Source organism: Primulina eburnea, chromosome 3, assembly GCF_022965805.1.
Source record: "Primulina eburnea isolate SZY01 chromosome 3, ASM2296580v1, whole genome shotgun sequence".
Lineage (NCBI taxonomy): Eukaryota > Viridiplantae > Streptophyta > Magnoliopsida > Lamiales > Gesneriaceae > Primulina > Primulina eburnea.
In genome coordinates, this window is record NC_133103.1 from 27,932,163 (window position 1) to 27,952,757 (window position 20,595).

The 20,595-nt window shown below is 39.5% G+C and overlaps 1 protein-coding gene across 1 annotated transcript; it reads left to right on the plus strand.

The window, feature by feature from the left end:
• The first annotated feature begins 907 nt into the window (after window positions 1–907).
• LOC140827204 (uncharacterized) lies at window positions 908–2,798 on the plus strand. The gene is made up of 2 exons (XM_073189828.1): window positions 908–2,524; window positions 2,670–2,798. The coding sequence occupies exons 1-2, from the start codon at window positions 908–910 to the stop codon at window positions 2,796–2,798; spliced, it is 1,746 nt and encodes a 581-aa protein (XP_073045929.1).
• The last annotated feature ends 17,797 nt before the right edge of the window (window positions 2,799–20,595 follow it).

The window sequence follows — 20,595 nt, forward strand, 5'->3', positions numbered from 1 at the left end:
ACTAATGGGCCTAAATTTATGCTTAATAGGCCTAGGCCTTAAATAGTGATTTAATTAGTATTTAAAAGGCAATTCTCCCCAAACTTTCCCCAAAAACTCATGCCCCAATTTTCAGAATTTGTATCTCCCAAAACACTCCAAAAGTCACGACACACACACCCCCTAAATATTTTAAGAAGAAAAACGTGAGCTTCAAGGGGAAAAAGTATCAAGTTCTTCAAGGTTTCAAAACCAAGGTCGATCGTGTCGCCGTTCTTCGCAATCGTCGACGGTTATTCGTGCGTAAATTACGCAAAGGCACGCCATATTCTTTCTTTACTCATCATCACACCATAGCAGAGACGGATTTATATAAGGGTTGTACCATTTTTAATAATTTAGCGACGGTTTTTCAAACCATCGCTAATATTTGCGACGGGTTTTGTAAAACCGTCGCCGATGGGGATCGGCGACTGTTTTAATTATACCGTCGCTACTAGCGACGGTTTATTCAAAAGTAAATAATAACAGTCGCTATTAGCGACGGTTTGTCCAGAAACGGTCGCTAATGGCGACGGTTGTTCTAAAAACCGTCGTACATCCGTCCAATCAAGTCCAATCTATTTATACTAAATTCATCTCATATCCTCTAATCCGCCCCACCTCAATTCTACAAAATTTCTCTCCCAAGCCCTTTAGCGATAGAATAGAATTACGGACTCTCGAAGAAATCGAATTGCTCATCGGCAAGGCAACAATCCAGGTAAGAATCGGCTATACATTTTTTAATTTGTTTTTTATAGCTTCTCTGTGCGTGATTTGTGGTTTCTTGATTGTTTGTTGTTGAGTTGTTGATTAACTATTACTTGTTTATTTGTTTAATAATTATTTTATTCTTGTTTAAGATTATAACTTGAACTATTTCAAAATGGAACATCAATCTGCTGCAAAGAAAGGAAAAACATTGATATCTTCTTTCTTTAAGAAGAGAGATCGTCAAGCTAGTGAAGATACTTCAATTCCTACGGTCCTTACAATGCAACATCAATCCAGTGAAAGTCTTCTATTTCCCAATATCCAAATTCCTTCATGTTCCTCTCCTAGAGACGATCATCAGTCTTCGTCTACTTTTATTGAACGAGATCCGGGAAAAAGAAAACAGATATGTGAATATCATGTTAATGTACGAGATGAGATAAGACGTTCATATCTAAATATGGGGCCTTATCAACCAGATATGTTGGAGTATCCAGGTACGAAATTTGGAAGCCAGAATCGTCGTTTTCAGAAAAAATGGTTTCAGAAATTTTATTGGTTGGAGTATTCGCCTTCAACAAATAAGGCATATTGTTTCTATTGCTTTCTTTTCCTGAATGATGTTAATTCATCTAATATCTCGGCATTGGTCAATGAAGGATTTGACAATTGGAAAAGGGTAAACCAAGGAAAAACATGTGCTTTTCTTTCCCATATTGGTTCTGCAGCTTCTTCACCTCATACTATGTGTGAGAGAAGGGCTGAAAATTTGATGAGACCCTCACAACATATTGATAAAGTGATGCATGCACAATCTAAAGAGGAAAAAGAGAAAAATCGTCTGCGTTTGAGCACCTCAATTGTAGCTGTTCGTTGGCTAGCACTTCAAGGTTGTGCTTTTAGAGGTAACGATGAATCTCTATCTTCATCTAATCGTGGAAATTTTCTTGAATTGGTGAAGGCTTTTGCAAAAATGAATATAGAAATTGATGAAGTTGTGCTTGAGAATGCTCCAAAAAATGCCCAATATATCGCTCCAGAAATTCAGAAAGAGATTTTACATATTATGGCCAATAGAGTACGAAAGATGGTTCGTGAAGAAGTTGGAGATAAATACTTCTGTATTCTTGTTGATGAAGCCCGAGATATATCTAAACGAGAGCAAATGGCCATTATATTGAAGTTTGTGAACAATCATGGGATTTTGACAGAAAGATTTTTTGCCATCAAAAGTGTTAGTGACACTACCTCAATGAATTTGAAAAATGAGATATCAAATATTCTTGTTCATCATGATCTCCATGTTAAGAAAATCAGAGGCCAAGGATATGATGGTGCTAGCAATATGCGTGGAGCCTGGAATGGACTTCAAGCATTATTTCTCAAAGATTGTCCCTATGCATACTATGTCCACTGTTTTGCACATCGTTTACAACTGACATTGGTTTCTGCAGCTAAGGATGTTAGTGTTATTTGGGAATTCTTTTCTCATTTGGACAATATTGTTAATATTGTCACTTCTTCTACTAAGCGCATTGCTGAATTACATACTGCACAAAGAAATGAAATTGAGTATATGTTGTCAATTGGAGAACGTGATTCTGGAAGTGGTGCAAACCATATTGGTCATTTGCAACGAGCAGGAGCTACTCGTTGGAGTTCTCACTATGATTCGGTAAAAAGCTTGATAGGTATGTACACTGCAACTTGCAAAGTTTTTGAAGTTCTCAGTGATCATTCTCCAAATGGAAGAGCTAAGGCTGAAGTTCGGGGGATTTACAGAAACATGGCAAGCTTTGAATTTGTGTTTATTTTGCACTTAATGCATAAAATTATGAGAACAACAGATACTCTTTGTCAAATTCTTCAAAAAAAATCTCAAGACATTTTGACTGCTATCACATTTGTCACTACTACCAAAACTTGCCTTCAAGAATTTAGAGAATGTGGGTGGAATGAATTTCTTCAGGAAGTTAAAGTTTTTTGCTCAAGAAATGAAATTGATGTGCCTGATCTTGATTGTCTATATAAGATTGGACGTTCCTGTCGGCAAACTACAATAGAACATCATTACCACTTTGATGTTTTTAATGCAGCAATAGATTTCATTTTGATGGAGTTAAATACTCGGTTCAATGAGTCATCAGTGGAACTTCTTTCTCTTAGTACAGCTTTAGATCCTAAAAATTCATTTGACTCATTTAACAGTGATGATATTTGCAAGCTTGCGAAGAAGTTTTATCCTGGAGATTTCACAGATCAAGAAATTGTTACTTTGGAGTATGAATTGATACATTATAAACTTGATGTGATGCAGAATTTAAAGGTTTCTACACTTGTTGAGTTGTGTCAGCAATTGACCGAGAGTGGACGGTCAAGTGTTTATGTTATGTTGACTAGATTGATTCATCTTGTTTTGACATTACCTGTGTCTACTGCCACTACTGAGCGAGCTTTTTCAGCAATGAAGCATGTGAAGACGGCACTTCGCAATAAAATGGAGGATGACTTTCTTGCCGATTGTTTGACACTCTATATTGAACGAGATTTAGCTAAACATATTGATGTAAATTCTATTATTGATGAATTTTATGTTTTAAAATCTCGTATGGCACAACTTTGTTGAACGATATAATGTAATTTTTTTTAATAATATATAACTTATCATATTGAGTTCAAGCCCCCCCCCCAACTGTTATTCCTGGATCCGTCCCTGCACCATAGTAATTGTTTATGCATGATTTTTAAGGAAAAACATAGCAAACAAGTTGAATTTTCGTAACTACATGCCTAGGTGTTCTAAATTTGTGTTTTTGAATTCCAAAATCATGTTTTATATGTGTTAAAGCCTAAAGGGGCTGCCATGTCTAGGAAGTGTTAGGGTATTGTTTTACATGAATTTTAAATTCTTAAAACACCCCTTAATCACCATAAACGAACAAGAACACAAGCTGGTACGTCTTTTCTGTCATGAAGTCCAAGGGGGGGCTCGGTTTTGTTCTTCACGGCTAGGCTGGGCGTTGGCTGGTTCCAGGGGCTAGCCAAGGTCGTGAGGGAGTCTAGGGAAGAGTCCTAGCCAAGCTAGGACTCGAGCTAAGGGGCGGGGAGGAGTCCTTGACAGCAAGGACTCCCATCCGAGAATCAAGGGCATAGCGTGCAGGGTTCTGGACTTGTGCAGGCTTATGGGCTCGGTCCAGGGGGCTTGGGCTGGGTCAGGGTGCGTCCTAAGGGTCCTAGGCGAGTGCTAGAGTGGCTGGTTAGAGAGCCAAGCCATGGGTTAGAGTCCTAGGCACCAAAACGTGAGGGAGGCACTATGGAAGCATCATGTGCGCAGGATGGGCTTCTGTATTCAGGTGGCTGCTGCGTGGGTTAAGTGGCTTGGGTTGGTCTGGGCTTGGTCTGGGCTTGGTCCAGGGGAGGTTAGGGCCATGAGGGGTCAAGTGGTTAAGGGCTGGAAGGGTCCTAGACTAGGTGGGAGTTCAATGGTTCAAGGGAACACAAACACACACACATGCAGAATGTTAGGACGAATTCCAGCAAGCTTTTGGCTTGGCTAGGGGTTGTTTTTCGTGCTGGGCTTGAACAGTAGGGTCCCTAGATGGGTTGGCTAGTTTTGGCTCAAGGTGGCTCGGGCGTGGCTCGGGTAAATTAGGAGATGGCTCGGTAGTGTACGTTAGGGTGTCAATTTCGAAAATTCAAAGGCTAAAAATAGATCCAAGGGTCCACGGGGGTGGATCATGACTTGGAAGGGTAGAATAAATCTTAAAAATGCTATGTTTAAAATTCGGGATCAAAATAATGAGTTTTGGATTTATCCGGGATTTAATCGCCGTACGAAACACTAATTAACGAGTTAATTGAAACGCCTAGTTTTAAGCTTTATAAAATCATGAAAAATTAGGTTTAAGCTTAAATAATTATTAGAAGTCCAATTTTTGAATTTGAGAATTTTATATTAAGTTTTGGTTTTATTCGAGATTAAAACGCATTAATATGTTACATTTAAATATTAATTTAAAAGTCATCGATTTAAGCGAAATAAAAATATGAGAAAATTCATGTAGGCTTAAATAATTATTTGGGACATGTTAGAGTAGATGGAATTAATAAAATGTTAAAAACGTGAAATTTTACGTCTAGGGGTAAAACGGTCTTTTACACCTAGAAATTTGTAACGTCGTGGCAGTGTCCTAAATGCTATTTTATATGCTAATATTATTATTTTTATGATTATGGATGTTTATGAATTTTATATGTTAATATGTCAATTTTAAGTGTTGATGAATTTTTAAGATGTTAACACGTTTATTTTAAATGTTTACGGATTTTTAATATGTTAAAATGTTTATTTTAAAACGTTTATGTTTTTATGATTTTTATATGTTAAAATATTTATTTTAAATGCTCATGGATTTTTATGGATTAATCTTTGACATTTAAAAGATATGTTGTATGCTTGGTTTCAAAAATAAAACGATATGCATATACATGATTTTTATTAAGTGGTGATAACATGTTGAAGGATGTGAAGAGATTGTGACTACTACATGTTGGAAATATCGTGAGGTCATGGTCCCAGTGGGAGCCCGACGATCGTGTTTCCTTAGATACGGATACGAATACGTGATACGAATACGAATACGTGATACGAATACGAAAATGTTAATACGTTGGCCAAGGCCCAGTTAACGGGTGAGAGTGTCGCTGGTGTCCCCGCCGCCCAGTACTGTGGTTACATGTAGATGGATCCATCGCCCAATACGTTTAAGAATACGAGTCACAATCACGATCTGAATTCAACAAAGACGAACATGAACATGAATATGAATATGAAAATGGACACGAATATGGATATGAATATGAATATGTTTATGGGATATGTGTATGTTTATATGAAAACGTTTTTATGAAAATGTTTTTATGCATCATGAAAATGTTTACGAAAATATTTATGTTTATGCATCTTAATGAAAATGATATTTTAAGTATAAGTATTTTTCACTGTTATATTTTACTGTATTACGTATTACTCGTTATCAAGGATATGAAGTGTTGAGTCTTTAGACTCACTAGGTGTGATTGGTGCATGTGATATTGATTATGAATATGATAATGGAGGTGTCGATGGTTGATCTGACTGGACTGGAGGTGCACATAACCCGAGGACCGACGATAGTTTTCCGCACTAGTCATGATTTATGATTTTAAATGATGTTAAAGATATTTTTTTACGACAATTTATTTATGAGTGGTTTTTGAGAGGTTATAGTATGAGCTATACTTTTCAAATGTTAGTTGGTTGATTTATTTTAAAATGATGTCAAAAATATTTTATGCTTGTGTATGCAATTCGGCCGATGATATGTGAGGTTTTAAAAAAAAATTCTAGTACTTTTTAAGAAAACGAATAAGCAAATGTTTCAGTCGATATTCCCCCTTGATCATTGTCCAGTTTTACTGATGAGCTCATGGGAGTACTTGCAGCTGAACACGATTCCATGCCAAACTTATTCAGTAATTCCTTCGTGTATTTAGTTTGACTAATGAAAGTACCCGACTCCAGTTGCTTCACTTGTAATCCAAGAAAGAATGTCAGTTCACCCATCATGCTCATTTAAAATTTTTCCTGCATTAACTTAGCAAATTTCTCGCATAATTTGGGGTTAGTTGACCCAAAAATAATGTCATCAACATAAATTTGAACGAGTAGAATATGATCATTCTTGGAGAATTTGAACAATGTCTTATCAACTGATCCAACAGAAAAATCGTGATCAGTTAGAAATTTTGAAAGGGTTTCATACCAAGCTCTTGGAGCTTGCTTAAGACCATATAAGGCTTTGTTCAAATGGTAGACATGATCAGGAAGGTGATGATTGATAAAACCTGGAGGTTGTTCAACGTAGACTTCTTCCTACAACTGGCCATTCAGAAATGCACTATTTACATCCATTTGATAGACTTTGAAGTTTTTGAATGAAGCCTAGGCAAGGAATATTCTTTTTGCCTCCAGTCTTGCAACTGGTGCATATGTCTCATCGTAATCAATTCCTTCTTCTTGCCTATATCCTTGTGCTACTAGCCTTGCTTTGTTGCTCACAACTGAACCATCTTCGTTCAGTTTGTTCCTGTAAACCCATTTTGTACCTATAACAGTTTTTGAAATTGGTCTTGGAACTAAGTTCTAGACATTTTTATAGATAAACTGATTTAGCTCCTCTTGCATTACATTTATCCAGTTTGGATCAGCAAGAGATTCATCAGTCTTCTTGGGTTCTAGTTGTGATACGAAAAATGAATGAATGAATAGATTGAGCATCTGATTTCTTGTTCTTACTGGATCAGATGGATTACCTATTACCAACTCTGGAGGATGTGATTTCTTCCATCTGAGTTCAGCATTTATTGCTTCTAAATCAGCAACTGCTTCTGTGGGCAACTGAATGTTTTCAGTTTCAGTTGGTAACCGAATGTCATTTGGTTGCTCTATCAACTGATCGTTAGGAACAAATTCTGGTTCAGCTGGTTGATCTAATACTTCTGGTTCAGGTGTTTGGAGGTTGCTTTGATTAATATGGATGTCTTCTTCATCATCATCATCATCCAAGCTTATATCTGTAAATCTATCAGCTAGCTCAACTTGATCAGTTGGCTTGTCAGTTAGTACAGTTTCATCAAAAACAACATGGATAGATTACTCAACATTTAAAGTATTTTTGTTGAAGACTCTATAAGCTTTACTCACTGAAGAATAACCAAGAAATATTCCTTCTGCAGATTTAGCATCAAAAGCTTTTAAATGAGTTTTATCATTGACAAGTATAAAACATCTGCAGCCAAATATTTTAAAATATGACACCACACTTTTTCTTCCATGCCAGATCTCATAAGGTGTTTTCATATGATTCTTATTAATCGTTGATCTGTTTTGAGTGTAACACGCAGTGTTCACTGACTCTGCCCAAAACCTTTGAGAGATTCTAGAATCAACAAGCATTGTTCTAGGCAACCTCTTTGAGGGTCCGATTTCTCCTTTCAGCTACACCATTTGGCTGAGGAGTTCTATCTGCTGAGAGCTCATGCTTGATTCCGGCATTCTTTAAATAATTTGAAAGTATTTGATCGATAAATTCACTTCCTCGATCGGATCTGATTCTGTCAATTCCAACTGATTTTTCATTTAATAATCCTTTGAAAAGCTTAATCAGTTGAGCAGCAGTTTGGTCTTTGGACTTGAGAAATATAACCCAAGTGAATCTTGAGAAGTCATCTACAACCACCAAGGTGTATTTCATTCCCCCTAAGCTCATGACAGGTATTGGACCAAATAAATCCATATGTAACAGCTCTAAGCATCGGGAAGAAGATTTACGGCCCTTGTTCTTAAAAGAAGATTTGATTTGTTTACCAAACTGACATGCTGAGCAAATTTTATTTTTTGTAAAATATATTTTGGGCAATCCAGTAACAAGATCGTGGTTACTCAAATATGCAATAGACTTGAAATTTAGGTGATTTAATCTCTTATGCCACAACCAGTTTTTAGAGGAATTTGAAGCAATAAAACATACTGGTGCATAAGGTTGATCATTCCAACTGACTTTGTAAGTGTTTCCACACCTTTTGCCAGTTAGAATGATCTCTTTAGTTGAGTTTTTGACTAAACAAGAATGTTTGTCAAACTGAACTGAGAATCCATTATCACATAATTGACTGATGTTGATCAGATTATACTTGAGATTCTCAACTAATAAGACGTTATTAATGATGAAGTTACCATGGATAAGCTTACCCTTACCCACAGTTTTATCTTTAGAATTATCTCCAAAACTGATGTTTGGTCCAGTGTACTTAATCAGTTGAGATAATAAGTCTGAATCTCATGTCATGTGGCGTGAACATCCGCTATCCAAATACCATATAGATTCAATGCTTGTACCTGTTACCTGCAATCACACACAAGATAAGATTCTGGTACCCTTTTCTACTTGGGTCCAAAGTTGATTAGTCCTTTAGGAATCCAGACTTGGATCAGTCTAACTGACCGTCCAGTTGCTGTATTCCAGATGGTTTTTCCTGATCTGTGTGTGTTTGGTGTATGATGTGTAGAAGAAACAACATGTGATTTGCCCTTTTTCAACTAATTGTTCAGCCAATATCTTTTTTGAACTGGCTTCCTGTTATAGTAATTTGAGTAGCCATTTGAGTAATTTTTGCTGAAAATTTTTGGTGGCTACTTCGTGAGTCAGTCACAACTTTTTGGCTATAACCAATACCACATCTTTTGCCCTTGTTCATACTTACAGTTGGCTGTTCAACCAGTTTACTTGGCTCAATTTGTTCTTGTACCATAACTGATTTGACAAAGTGGATGTATTTTCCCTTATCCATATTCAGTTTTGGTCGAGTATCTTTGGGAGACATTTCATCTTGGTTACTGAACCCTAAACCAGTTTTATCAGTAACTGATTTCTGTGAGTTCTGTATATCAGTCAATGCAACAGATGATTTGTTCCAAGCCTGAATAAGCTCAGTTTGCTTTGAATTTTCAAGCATTAACTTTTAAATCATTAATTGATCATTGCTTCTTTCAGTATTGAGTTCAGCAATCTCCTTTTTTAGACTCAACATGTCAACTGATTCATCAGTTTTAGTCTTATTGCCAATAGGATCATTTTGCTTTGCTCTGGCCTTTTCAAATAATAAGGCAAGCTTATGATACTCACTGACCATGTTAAGTTCTTCTCTTGTAAAATCAATTGAGCTAAAGTCAAATACATGTTGACTGCTGGATTCCAGTTCTGTGTCACCAGCCATCAGACATTTCACTTCCTCTTCATTGTCACTAGAACTGCATGAAGTTTCTGGTTCTGACTCCTCGCTGTCAGTGTCTGCCCACTTTGATTTGCTCTCTTCAGCCAAAAGCACTTCATGTTTCTTCCTGGAGAATTTCTTATCATCTTTGGATCTCTTTTTATGCTCATATGGTTTCTTTCTTCTTTCAGTTGAGCCTTGACTATCTTTCTTTGGTTTGGTACAGTCAGCAATGAAGTGACCTGGTTTGCCACAGTTGTAGCAAGCGTTTGATTCTTCCTTGGAATTGCTTGTTTGATATTTATTTTGAAAGTTTCCTTGATTTTTCCTCATAAATCTTCCAAAATTTTTGATGAACAATGGCATGGCATCATTGCTTAGTTGATCAGCAGCTTTTTCAACTGAACCAGTTGGTTCTGTTCTTACAGCAGCTAAGGCAGTCGTGGCTGCTGGAGTAGAAGATTCTCCTTCTCGAGTTTGCAGCTCAAACTCGTAGGCTTTCAAATCAGCAAATAGATCATGAAGCTCAACTTTGTTCAGATCCTTGGATTCCCTCATTGCCATGGTCTTCACGTCCCACTCCTTGGGAAGACCTCTGATTATCTTCAATGCAACTTCTTTGTTTGTGTACACTTTTCCAAGTGCATTTAATTCATTGATGATGCAGCTGGTTCTTTCATCATAATCATGCATCGTTTCACCAACTCTCATTTTGATATTTTAAACTTCTGAACAGCAACAGAAAGTTTGTTTTCTTTGGTTTGTTCGTTTCCTTCGCAAAGCTGGATCAGCTTTTACCAAATTTCTTTGGTTGTCTTGCACATTTTGATTTTGCTGAAAGTTAATTTATCCAACGTCTTATATAGTATGTCCTTTGCCACATTATCCAAGTTGGCTTTCCTTTTATCCTTTGTGGTCCATTCTTCTCTAGGCTTTTCTATACGATGAGGTGCCCCATCAGTAATGGCAACAACTATGTTGGCTTTCAAAATCTTCATGGGTCCATCAGTTATAACGTACCACATATCATCATCTTGTGCAGCTAGGTGAGCCTACATCCTGATATTTCAATCATCGAAGTCTTCTCTAGAGAACATAGGAATCTTATTGAATGAAGACATAATGAAAAATTTGAGTATAGATATTCTGAGACGAGATACAACTGCTCTGATACCACTTGAAAGGATCGGTTAAACGTATAAAGAGTGTTTAGAACGGGGGGTTGAATAAACACTCCTCAAAATTTAAAAATACTTCGACAATTTGAGTTCAGTTTTGTTACAAACTGATACTAGGTATCACGTCGGTCAATGACAATCAGTTAAACTGAATGAAACAGTTGCGAAAAATAAATTGACTGAAAGATAGAGTATCTAACTGAAAAGTAACGACTGAAGTAAAGATAACACAATTTGTTTTTGGATGTTCGGAGACTTGAATAACTCCTACGTCACCCCTTCTATCACGAAGATAGGATATCCACTAAAAGACTTTGATCAAATACAAGATACTGCACTGAACCACTTCAGTTTGGACTTATCACTTTGCCACAACTGAAACTCTTAATATATAACACTTTTACAGATGGTAACTGATCTTAGCACAACTTAGAAAAACTTATTAAAGATTACACAGTGCTATTTAAGCTCGAGAATGTAGCCTTGAATGCTATTGATATAACCAGTAAACGTGAGCTTTTAACTTATGAATGTGAGTAGATATTTTTGCAGCGTAACAGCAAGTAGAATGTAATAGCTGAAATCAGTCGTTATTTCTTCGACTGCTATCTTCGATTATTTATAGGCTTCTCTCTCAACGATAACATTAAAGGATATTTGAATATTCTAATTGTTGATTTCCACGTCGATATTCTCTGACAGTCATACACTGCTCATTCTGAAATGCGGCGTTCCACTACTAGTTGCAGGTAGTTGTACTTTTTGTCGGTTTTCGTTTTCAAATGATGACGTGTACAGCTGAGGAATCAGCTGGTAAAGAGTCAGTTGACAAGAATGACTGAAGAGATGTTCAGCTGAAAGAGCAGCTAGCTATTCAGTTATAATACAGTTGCGTCGCTCAGTTAGCTGGATTCAGTTACTTAGTTCAGTTGGTTTATCTCTTGTCAAACACCGGAATTAAGTTTCCAACATGCCACAACGTTAGCTTTCCCCGGATGGTAGCTAATCTCGCAGTCGTAGTCTTTTACCAACTCTAACCACCGTCTCTGTCTCATGTTCAGTTCCTTCTGCATGAAGAAATACTTTAGACTCTTGTGATCGGTAAATATCTGACATTTCTCGCCATACAAGTAGTGTTTCCAAATCTTCAACGCAAAGACGACAGCGGCTAGCTGAAGATCATGAGTCGGGTAGTTCTTCTCGTGCACTTTCAATTGCCTAGAGGCATAGGATATAACCCGACCCTACTGCATCAATACTGCGCCTAACCTGAGCTTAAATGGATCGGTGTATAGCACAAATTCGCCTTGCCCTATTGGCATGGTTAACACCGGCGCTGAAATAAGAGCTTGTTTCAAAGTATCAAAGCTCTTCTGACATTCATCACTCCACACAAACTTAGCATTCTTCTTGCTCAGTGAAGTGAGTGGCACGGCTATCGACGAAAACCCCTGAATAAACTTACGGTAGTGACCGGCTAAGCCCAGAAAGCTGCAGATCTCTGATGCATTCTTCGGCTCAACCCATTCCTTAACTGCTGCCACCTTGGCTGGATCCACTTCAACCCCATTGCTAGATATAATGTGACCCAAAAACGCCACCTTCTCCAGCCAAAACTCACACTTACTGAACTTTGCAAATAACTTCCGACTCTGCAAGGTTTGTAGAACTGTCCTCAAATGCTGGTTGTGCTCCTGATGGCTCTTCGAGTAAATAAGGATATCATCAATGAAAAATATGACGAATTGGTTTAAGTAAGGCTGGAAAACTCAGTTCATGAGGTCCATGAAAATTGCTGGAGCATTCGTCAGTCCAAACGGCATTACTAAGAACTCGTAATGCCCATATCTGGTCCTGAAGGCTGTCTTGTGCACATCTGCATCTTTCACCTTCAGCTGGTGATACCCTGATCGAATATATATCTTAGAGAACACCGTGGCTCCCTGCAATTGATCAAACAAGTCCTCGATCCTTGGAAGCGGGTATTTATTCTTGATTGTTACCTTGTTTAACTCCCGGTAATCGATGCACAGTCTCATGCTCCCATCTTTCTTTTTCACAAAGAGCACTGGTGCGCCCCACGGTGAGAAACTAGGGCGGATGAATTCCTTGTCGAGAAGCTCTTGAATCTGCTGTTTGAGTTCTAACATCTCAGCTGGAGCTAATCGGTACGGTGCCTTAGAGATTGGCACTGTGCCTGGCATGAGATCAATCGCAAACTCTACCTCTCTCTCTGGTGGAAGACCTGTGACGTCATCAGGAAAGACATCTGGGAAGTCTCTGCCTACTGGCACATCTGATGGTGACGGAGCGGGTATGTCAGGTGTTGAAATAATGTTGGCCAAGAAAGCCTGACACCCCTTGGAGATAAGTTTCCGCGCCTGCATGCAAGAAATCATGCGAGGAAAACTCCTCCATCTGTACTGGTTCGAACAGGAACTGCTCCATGCCCACTGGTCTAACCAAAACTGATCTCTTCTGAAAATCGATCAACACTCTGTTCCTCGTCAGCCAGTCCATTCCCAAAATGATATCAAACTCCGGCGTTGGCAAGACGATCAAGTCGGCATATACTAGGTGGCCATGCAATTCCAGATCGATGTCCCTGACCACACTAGTAGCTGATAATTATTCCCCTAATGGGACTGTCACTGAGTAATTCACGTCGAGACCAATTGTCTTGTTATTCAAGTGACTAGCAAGCGTCTCTGATATGAAAGAATGGGTGGCTTCTGAGTCTATCAGGGCCTGAGTGGCTATTCTCTTAATGAAATATTTCCTGAGGGACGTTAGCACAACACAAACTTATATCCCAAAATTTCTAACATTTAATTCCAAGCATAGCAGAAATTATTATCCCAAGCACTCAAAATTATTACTAGCACACTAATAATTCTAAATAAAATTCCACATGCAAGGCAAGAATTTAATACTGTACTGAATTAAACAAGTTACCGGTTAACAGGGTAGTATCGGGGTTCTCCTCCTGTGCATGCATGGCGAACACTCTACCCTGGGTTGGCTGCTTCCACTGTGGGCACTCCTTTAGCATGTGGTCGCTAGCTCCACACTTGAAACACCTGCCTGACCCATACAAACACTGTCCTGGGTGCTGGCGGTTGCACTTCGGGCACACCGGGTACTCTCCCGGCCTCTGAGGGGCCTTCTGCTGAGGAACAGGGCCCTTGCCTTTCGGTGGTCTTTGGTAAGGCCTCTTCCCTTGCTGCCCTTGGTAAGGCTTCTTAAATGGGGGTCGTTGTTGATGTCGCTGCGGCTGCTGTGGGGCTTGATAGGGCCTCTTGCCCTACCTATCGTTATCGATATCCTGCTGATCCTGTTCTGCCGCAAAAGCTCTAGACACGACAGTTGCATAAGTAGTAGGACCAGAAACTCGGACGTCACGGCGCAAGATCGGCCGCAAACCCTCCATGAAATGCCTCAACTTTGCCTGGACATCATTCGCAATGAGGGGTACGAAGTGACACCCCCTCTCAAACTTCCTAACAAATTCTGCAACACTATTGTCACCCTGTCGCAGCGTCATGAATTCCCGGGTTAACCTGGATCGTACTTCTTCAGTGAAGTACTTGGAGTAAAAGATCTCCTTGAAGCCATTCCATGATAGTGTCTGCAAGTTTATTGATACAGATTCTCCCACCACAGTCTCGCGTCCCCTGACGGAAGGAACGTAGAACACCTGACCCTATCTGCATCGGTCAGCTCCATGAAATCAAAGATTACATCGATGGACTTGATCCATCCTTCAGCTATCATTGGGTCAGTGGTACCCGAAAACTCCTTCGGACTCATCCTCCTGAATCTTTCATACATTGCCTCTGGCCTGGGCCTCGCCCCAGCGTCCACTGCAGCCTGGTTCCCCGCAAACTGTGCGAAGAACTGAGTCATTCCTGCAAGCATCTGTGCCTGCATATCTGGAGGTGGAGGCGGAGGTTGAGGAGCATCTCTCCTCTCCTCACGAGTCTCTCTATCCTCGTCCCTTGCTTCACGATCGATCACACGTCTAGGAGGCATACTGTTCCAATAATTTACTCAACACTTAAACCCCATATGCATGAACATGATATAGACAACATAAGATGCACGTACTTGAACTTAAAGATATGCACATGCTGAAATCAGAACTTTATGCTTACTACATATCATAAATTTGAAACCTTAAGACTTACAGACTTGATGTGTGACTTCGTGAGCTTCTTGCAACTGGAAGTAGGCATAACCCTTTACAAGAACACGGCTCTGATACCAACTGTAACGTACCGTACTTTTGCTACTTAAAATTTGCGGAAGAATAAAAAAAAATTCTTAAATAAAAACGTGAGCATTTAAAAAAAATTCTGAAATGCCAAAGAATCCATCAATACGGTCGTCCATTCAACATTCATTTACCAATAAAAATTTGGTGACAAAATGCTTGTTCCAAAAATCGTAACCAACACCAAATCAGAGTATTTTAAACATGCATAAAAATCCTAAAAACAACGTGGGCGATCCTCGGGTTTAGCCTCCCGCTCAGTCCAAGTCTACTTCTTGGTCCCCACCTCCTGTCTCCTCATAAACATCCTCACCTAAATCGATCAAGTCTAGTGAGTCTAAAGACTCAACACGTATAAACTGGAGATAACGAGTACTACGTAATAAAATCCACATACAACTTTAAAATAGAACGTTCATACTTAAAACTTGAACTTGTAAGATAAAAATTGAACGTACGTATATACATACTTAGACGTGCCATAAAATTTTCTTAAACATGCTTGCATACTTGAACATACTTAAACATACATAGCTTCATCATTTTTCGTAGAGGATGTTTCAAAGGAAGTGACCCATAATGATGTGAATCTCGATACGAATAAATAGCAAACACGATTAAAACGCAATCGCACCCTCTATTTAATTACGATAATAAGACTCGTGTGTTTGCCCGATCTTCTGAATCAAGTAATTGATGTGTTATTCACCTCTAAACTATAAAAGTTTAGCAACAAATAAACACGAGGATAATCGAATTTGATACGAACCTTCGAAGAACGACGCCTACGACAATCCGCACAAGCACGATCGACAAACGCCACAAAGTTATAAACTTTGATAAGTTTGATTTGATTTAACAAAGCTAAAGCCTTGAAAAGTTGAGAGAAAAATCTCACAAGTTTGATAAAACTCAAAATAATATGTGTATTGTGTGTCAAAATTTCGTCCAAGATATGTCTTATATCAAAAAAGATTACAAAAATCTAGTTTCCTAACAAAATAAAACTCTAAAGAAGGTAATTTTTCTCGCCCAAAACTCTAGGACACGGACCCCGTGTGACCCTCCGTGTCCGGGTCCGTGTACACTCGGGAATAAACTTCAGCTGGAAACAAGGGACACGGACCCCGTGCTCACCTCCGTGTACGGGTCCGTGTAGACACTGTCTTCGCCAATGTAATAGGGCACGGACCCCGTGCCTGGGTCCGTCTTCAGGTCCGTGTAGGCTCTGTCAATGGGCATCTCAGGCTGTAAAGAACACGGACCCCGTGTGCAGGTCCGTGTGCAGGTCCGTCCAGACTCGGTCTGCTCCATCAATGCTTGAATGATATTCCGTTGGCCTCCAAACGCACTCCCATGCATCACGACCCCTTCATGCTTGCTCATGACTCCCTGTAGTGCCTCCTTGAATCTCTTTAGTCGTCCCCTCGTGACTGGTCCTTCTGGCAACTGCAATGGATCCCATGCTTTCCTTGGAGCTTGGCCGTCCATGTTCGCATCATCCTCCCCTTCTTGAAGAGGATTTGTCCTCAAATCTAGCTCATCACCTACATCAAACAATGACAAGTCACTAACATTAAAAGTAGAGCTAACATTATACTCATCTGGCAAGTCGAGTTTGTAGGCATTGTCATTGATCCTCTCAAGAACTTGGAATGGTCCATCGCCCCTAGGTAATAGCTTTGAACGACGCTTTTCAGGGAACCTTTCCTTCCTCAAGTGTAACCAAACCCAATCACCCTTCTCGAATACCACCTTCTTTTTCCCTTTGTTGGCTTTCTTAGCATATTGTTCATTCTTCTTCTCAATGTTGGCTTTGGCCTTTTCATGCAATCCCCTAACAAATTCGGCCTTCTTTTTGCCGTCCAAGTTTAACCTTTCACTCACAGGTAACGACATCAAATCCAACGGAGTTAAAGGATTAAAACCATACAAAATTTCAAATGGTGAATAATTAGTAGTAGAATGCACGCAACGATTATATGCAAACTCAACAAATGGCAAGCAATTTTCCCAATTCTTTTAGTTTTTTTAAGAATAGCACGTAATAAAGTTCCTAACGTCCTATTAACTACCTCAGTTTGACCATCAGTTTGAGGATGACAGGTCGTAGAAAACAGTAAATTAGCGCCAAGTTTAGCCCATAGTGTTTTCCAAAAGTAACTTAAGAATTTAACGTCACGGTCAGACACAATAGTCCTAGGCATGCCATGCAACCTAACGACTTGTCTAAAGAACAAATCCGCAATGTTAGAAGCATCACCAGTTTTGTGACAAGCTATAAAGTGTGCCATCTTAGAAAATCTATCCACAACAACAAATATAGAGTCTCTCCCCTTCTTTGTCCTAGGCAGCCCCAAAACAAAGTCCATAGAGATATCAACCCAAGGTTCACTAGGGACGGGAAGTGGTGTATATAATCCATGTGGTAGTGTCCTAGACTTAGCTTGTCTACAAGTTATGCACTTCTCACAAATACGCTCAACATCACGCTTCATGTGTGGCCAATAAAAATGTTCATGCAAAGCACTTCAAAGTTTTTGCCACACCAAAAGTGTCCCATTAGACCACCCCATGTGCTTCCCTAACAAGTAGTTCACGAATTGATGACTTAGGAATGCACAATCTATCCTCTCTAAACAAGAAATCCTTATGCAAGTAGAATTTATCATGTAGACCATGCATACAAGTTTCAAACACTTCTTTAAAATCATCATCTAGCACATACAATTCTGTAACAAGCTCAAACACCAAGATTTTAGATTCCAAAGTAGAGAAAAGCACATACCTCCGTGATAGTGCGTCGGCCACTACGTTTTCCTTACCTTGCTTATACTTGATCATGTAGGGGAATGTCTCTATGAAAGCCACCCACTTAGCATGCCGCTTGTTCAGCTTTTGTTGCCCCTTGAGGTGCTTTAGAGACTCATGATCCGTATGAATCACAAACTCTTTAGGCCTCAAGTAGTGCTGCCACGTCTCAAGAGTCCTCACAAGTGCATAGAACTCCTTGTCATACGTGGGATAGTTTAGCGCTGCCCCATTGAGCTTTTCACTGAAGTAAGCCACCGGCCGCCCTCCTTGCATCAACACCCCACCAATACCTACACCTGAAGCATCACATTCAATTTCAAAGGTGTTAGCAAAATTAGGTAAAACAAGTAAAGGAGCATTAATTAATTTTTGCTTAATGAGATTGAAGGACTTCTCTTGCTCCTCGCCCCAATGAAATGGAACGTTCTTCTTGATCACTGCCGTCATTGGTGCTGCCAATGTGCTAAAATCTTTTACAAACCTCCTATAGAAGCTTGCAAGACCATGAAAACTTCGAACTTGGCCAACAGTAGTAGGCGTTGGCCAATCCCGAATAACACTTACCTTGTCTTCATCAACTTGTATACCATGTGAACTTACCACAAAACCAAGGAAGACAAGTTTGCTAGTACAAAAATCACACTTCTTCAAGTTAGCATATAAATTTTCAGCTCTTAATGTGATTAGAACAAGCCTCAAGTGGTTAACATGCTCATCCAAGTTTTTGCTATACACTAGGATATCATCAAAATAGACCACAACAAATTTTCCTATGTGTGCACGCAAAACATGATTCATCAACCTCATAAAAGTGCTAGGTGCATTAGTCAAGCCAAAAGGCATAACCATCCACTCATACAACCCGTATTTGGTTTTAAACGCAGTTTTCCACTCATCACCTTCCCGCATCCTAATTCGATGATAGCCACTCTTCAAGTCAATTTTGCTAAAAATGCAAGAACCATGCAATTCATCTAACATATCATCTAGTCTAGGTATGAGATGCCTATACTTAATGGTTATGTTATTGATTGCCCTACAATCCACACACATACGCCATGAGACATCTTTCTTAGGGACTAGTAAAACGGGCACCGCACAAGGTGACATGGACTCACGCACAAAACCCTTATCTAATAAATCACTTACCTGCCGTTGAAGCTCCTTAGTCTCCTCCGGATTGCTCCTATAAGCTGGACAGTTCGGCAAGGCACTCCCGGGCACCAAATCAATTTGGTGTTCAATCCCCCTCAATGGTGGTAAGCCTTGAGGTAGCTCCTCCGGAAATACATCGTCAAATTCCTGCAATAGTGAAACAATAACGCTCGGAAGGGATCCGGCTATATCACTTGTGTTAAGGAGGATCTCCTTGTAAAGAATTAACACAAGTGGTTCATGTGTGTGCAACAATTTTTTGAACTCACCTTTTTGGGTCATATATGATTTCTTTTTGGCCTCTTTCCTCTCCTTTTCTTTTCCCTCATTTTCTTTCCTCTCTTTTTTTGTTTTTATGGCTATCTCACTCTTTTGATCACTCTTTTTTTCAGCCTCATCTCTCTTTTTCTTTTTCAATTGGTCTTCCAATACTTGCTTTGGGGACAAAGGGAGCAATACAATGGATTCTTTCTTTAAAACAAATGAATAACGATTTTTGAACCCATCATGAGTAACGTGCCTATCAAATTGCCATGGTCTACCCAACAAAATATGACAAGCATGCATGGGCACTACGTCACACAAAACCTCATCCACATACTTCCCAATAGAAAAAGACACTATAACTTGCCTTTTTACTTTCACCTCCGCACAATCATTCAACCATTGAAGCCTATATGGTTGAGAGTGTTTTATTGTAGGCAATCCCAATTTTTCCACCATCTCAACACTAGCCACATTAGTGCAACTCCCCCCATCAATTATAACATTGCAAACCTTACCATTCACAAAACATCTAGTGTGGAACAAATTATCCCTTTGGCTAGTCTCCTCATCCTTGACTTGGGCACTCATGATTCGCCTAGTCACTAGCGCTTCTCCTATAACCGCCCCATATCCCTCATCGGGATCCTCCAACACAGGCATATCATCATCACAACCCTCGCCATCTCCATAACTTTGAGACTCATACTCACCATACTCATTCAAAAACATTACCCTCTTATTAGGACACTCACTAGCAATATGATCCAACCCTTGACATCTAAAACATTTAGTATCTCTAGAACGAGTAGAAGGAATTTCAGTTTTACCTTGCACTCCGTGTCTAGGTGCCTCTTGCTTTGTCTCAATCTTAGGCTTGGTCACCACTTTGCTATCATCACGCTTTGCCACATTTGGTCGCCAAGAAGAAGACATACCTCCTGTTTGGTTGGTGCAGCCAACTCCACGTCTTTTGAGTTGTTGTTCCACCTTTATAGCCATTTGCACCATCTCGTCAAGGTCCAAGTAGTGCCTAAGCTCCACTTGATCTTGAATCTCCCTGTTCAAGCCACAAAGAAAACGAGTCATGGTTGCCTCACTATCCTCCTCAATATTTGCCCTAATCATGACTACCTCCATCTCCTTATAGTAGTCCTCAACACTCTTTGACCCTTGCCTCAAAGTTTGTAGCCTCTTAAACATCTCCCTATAATATTGATTGGGCACAAACCTCTTTCTCATTACCCTCTTCATCTCATCCCAAGAATCAATGGGTCTCTCATTATATCTCCTTCTAGTGGTCACTAATTGATCCCACCAAATGAGAGCATAGTCTAAGAATTCCACCACCGCCAACCTCAC

What these genes read in the sequence shown, in the direction of transcription:
- LOC140827204 (XM_073189828.1), top strand. Translation starts at nt 908, where the DNA reads ATGGAACATCAATCTGCTGCAAAGAAAGGAAAAACATTGATATCTTCT. An exon ending in GGGGGATTTACAGAAACATG is followed by an intron (nt 2,525 to 2,669) that starts GCAAGCTTTGAA and finishes CTTGCCTTCAAG; the next exon opens with AATTTAGAGAATGTGGGTGG.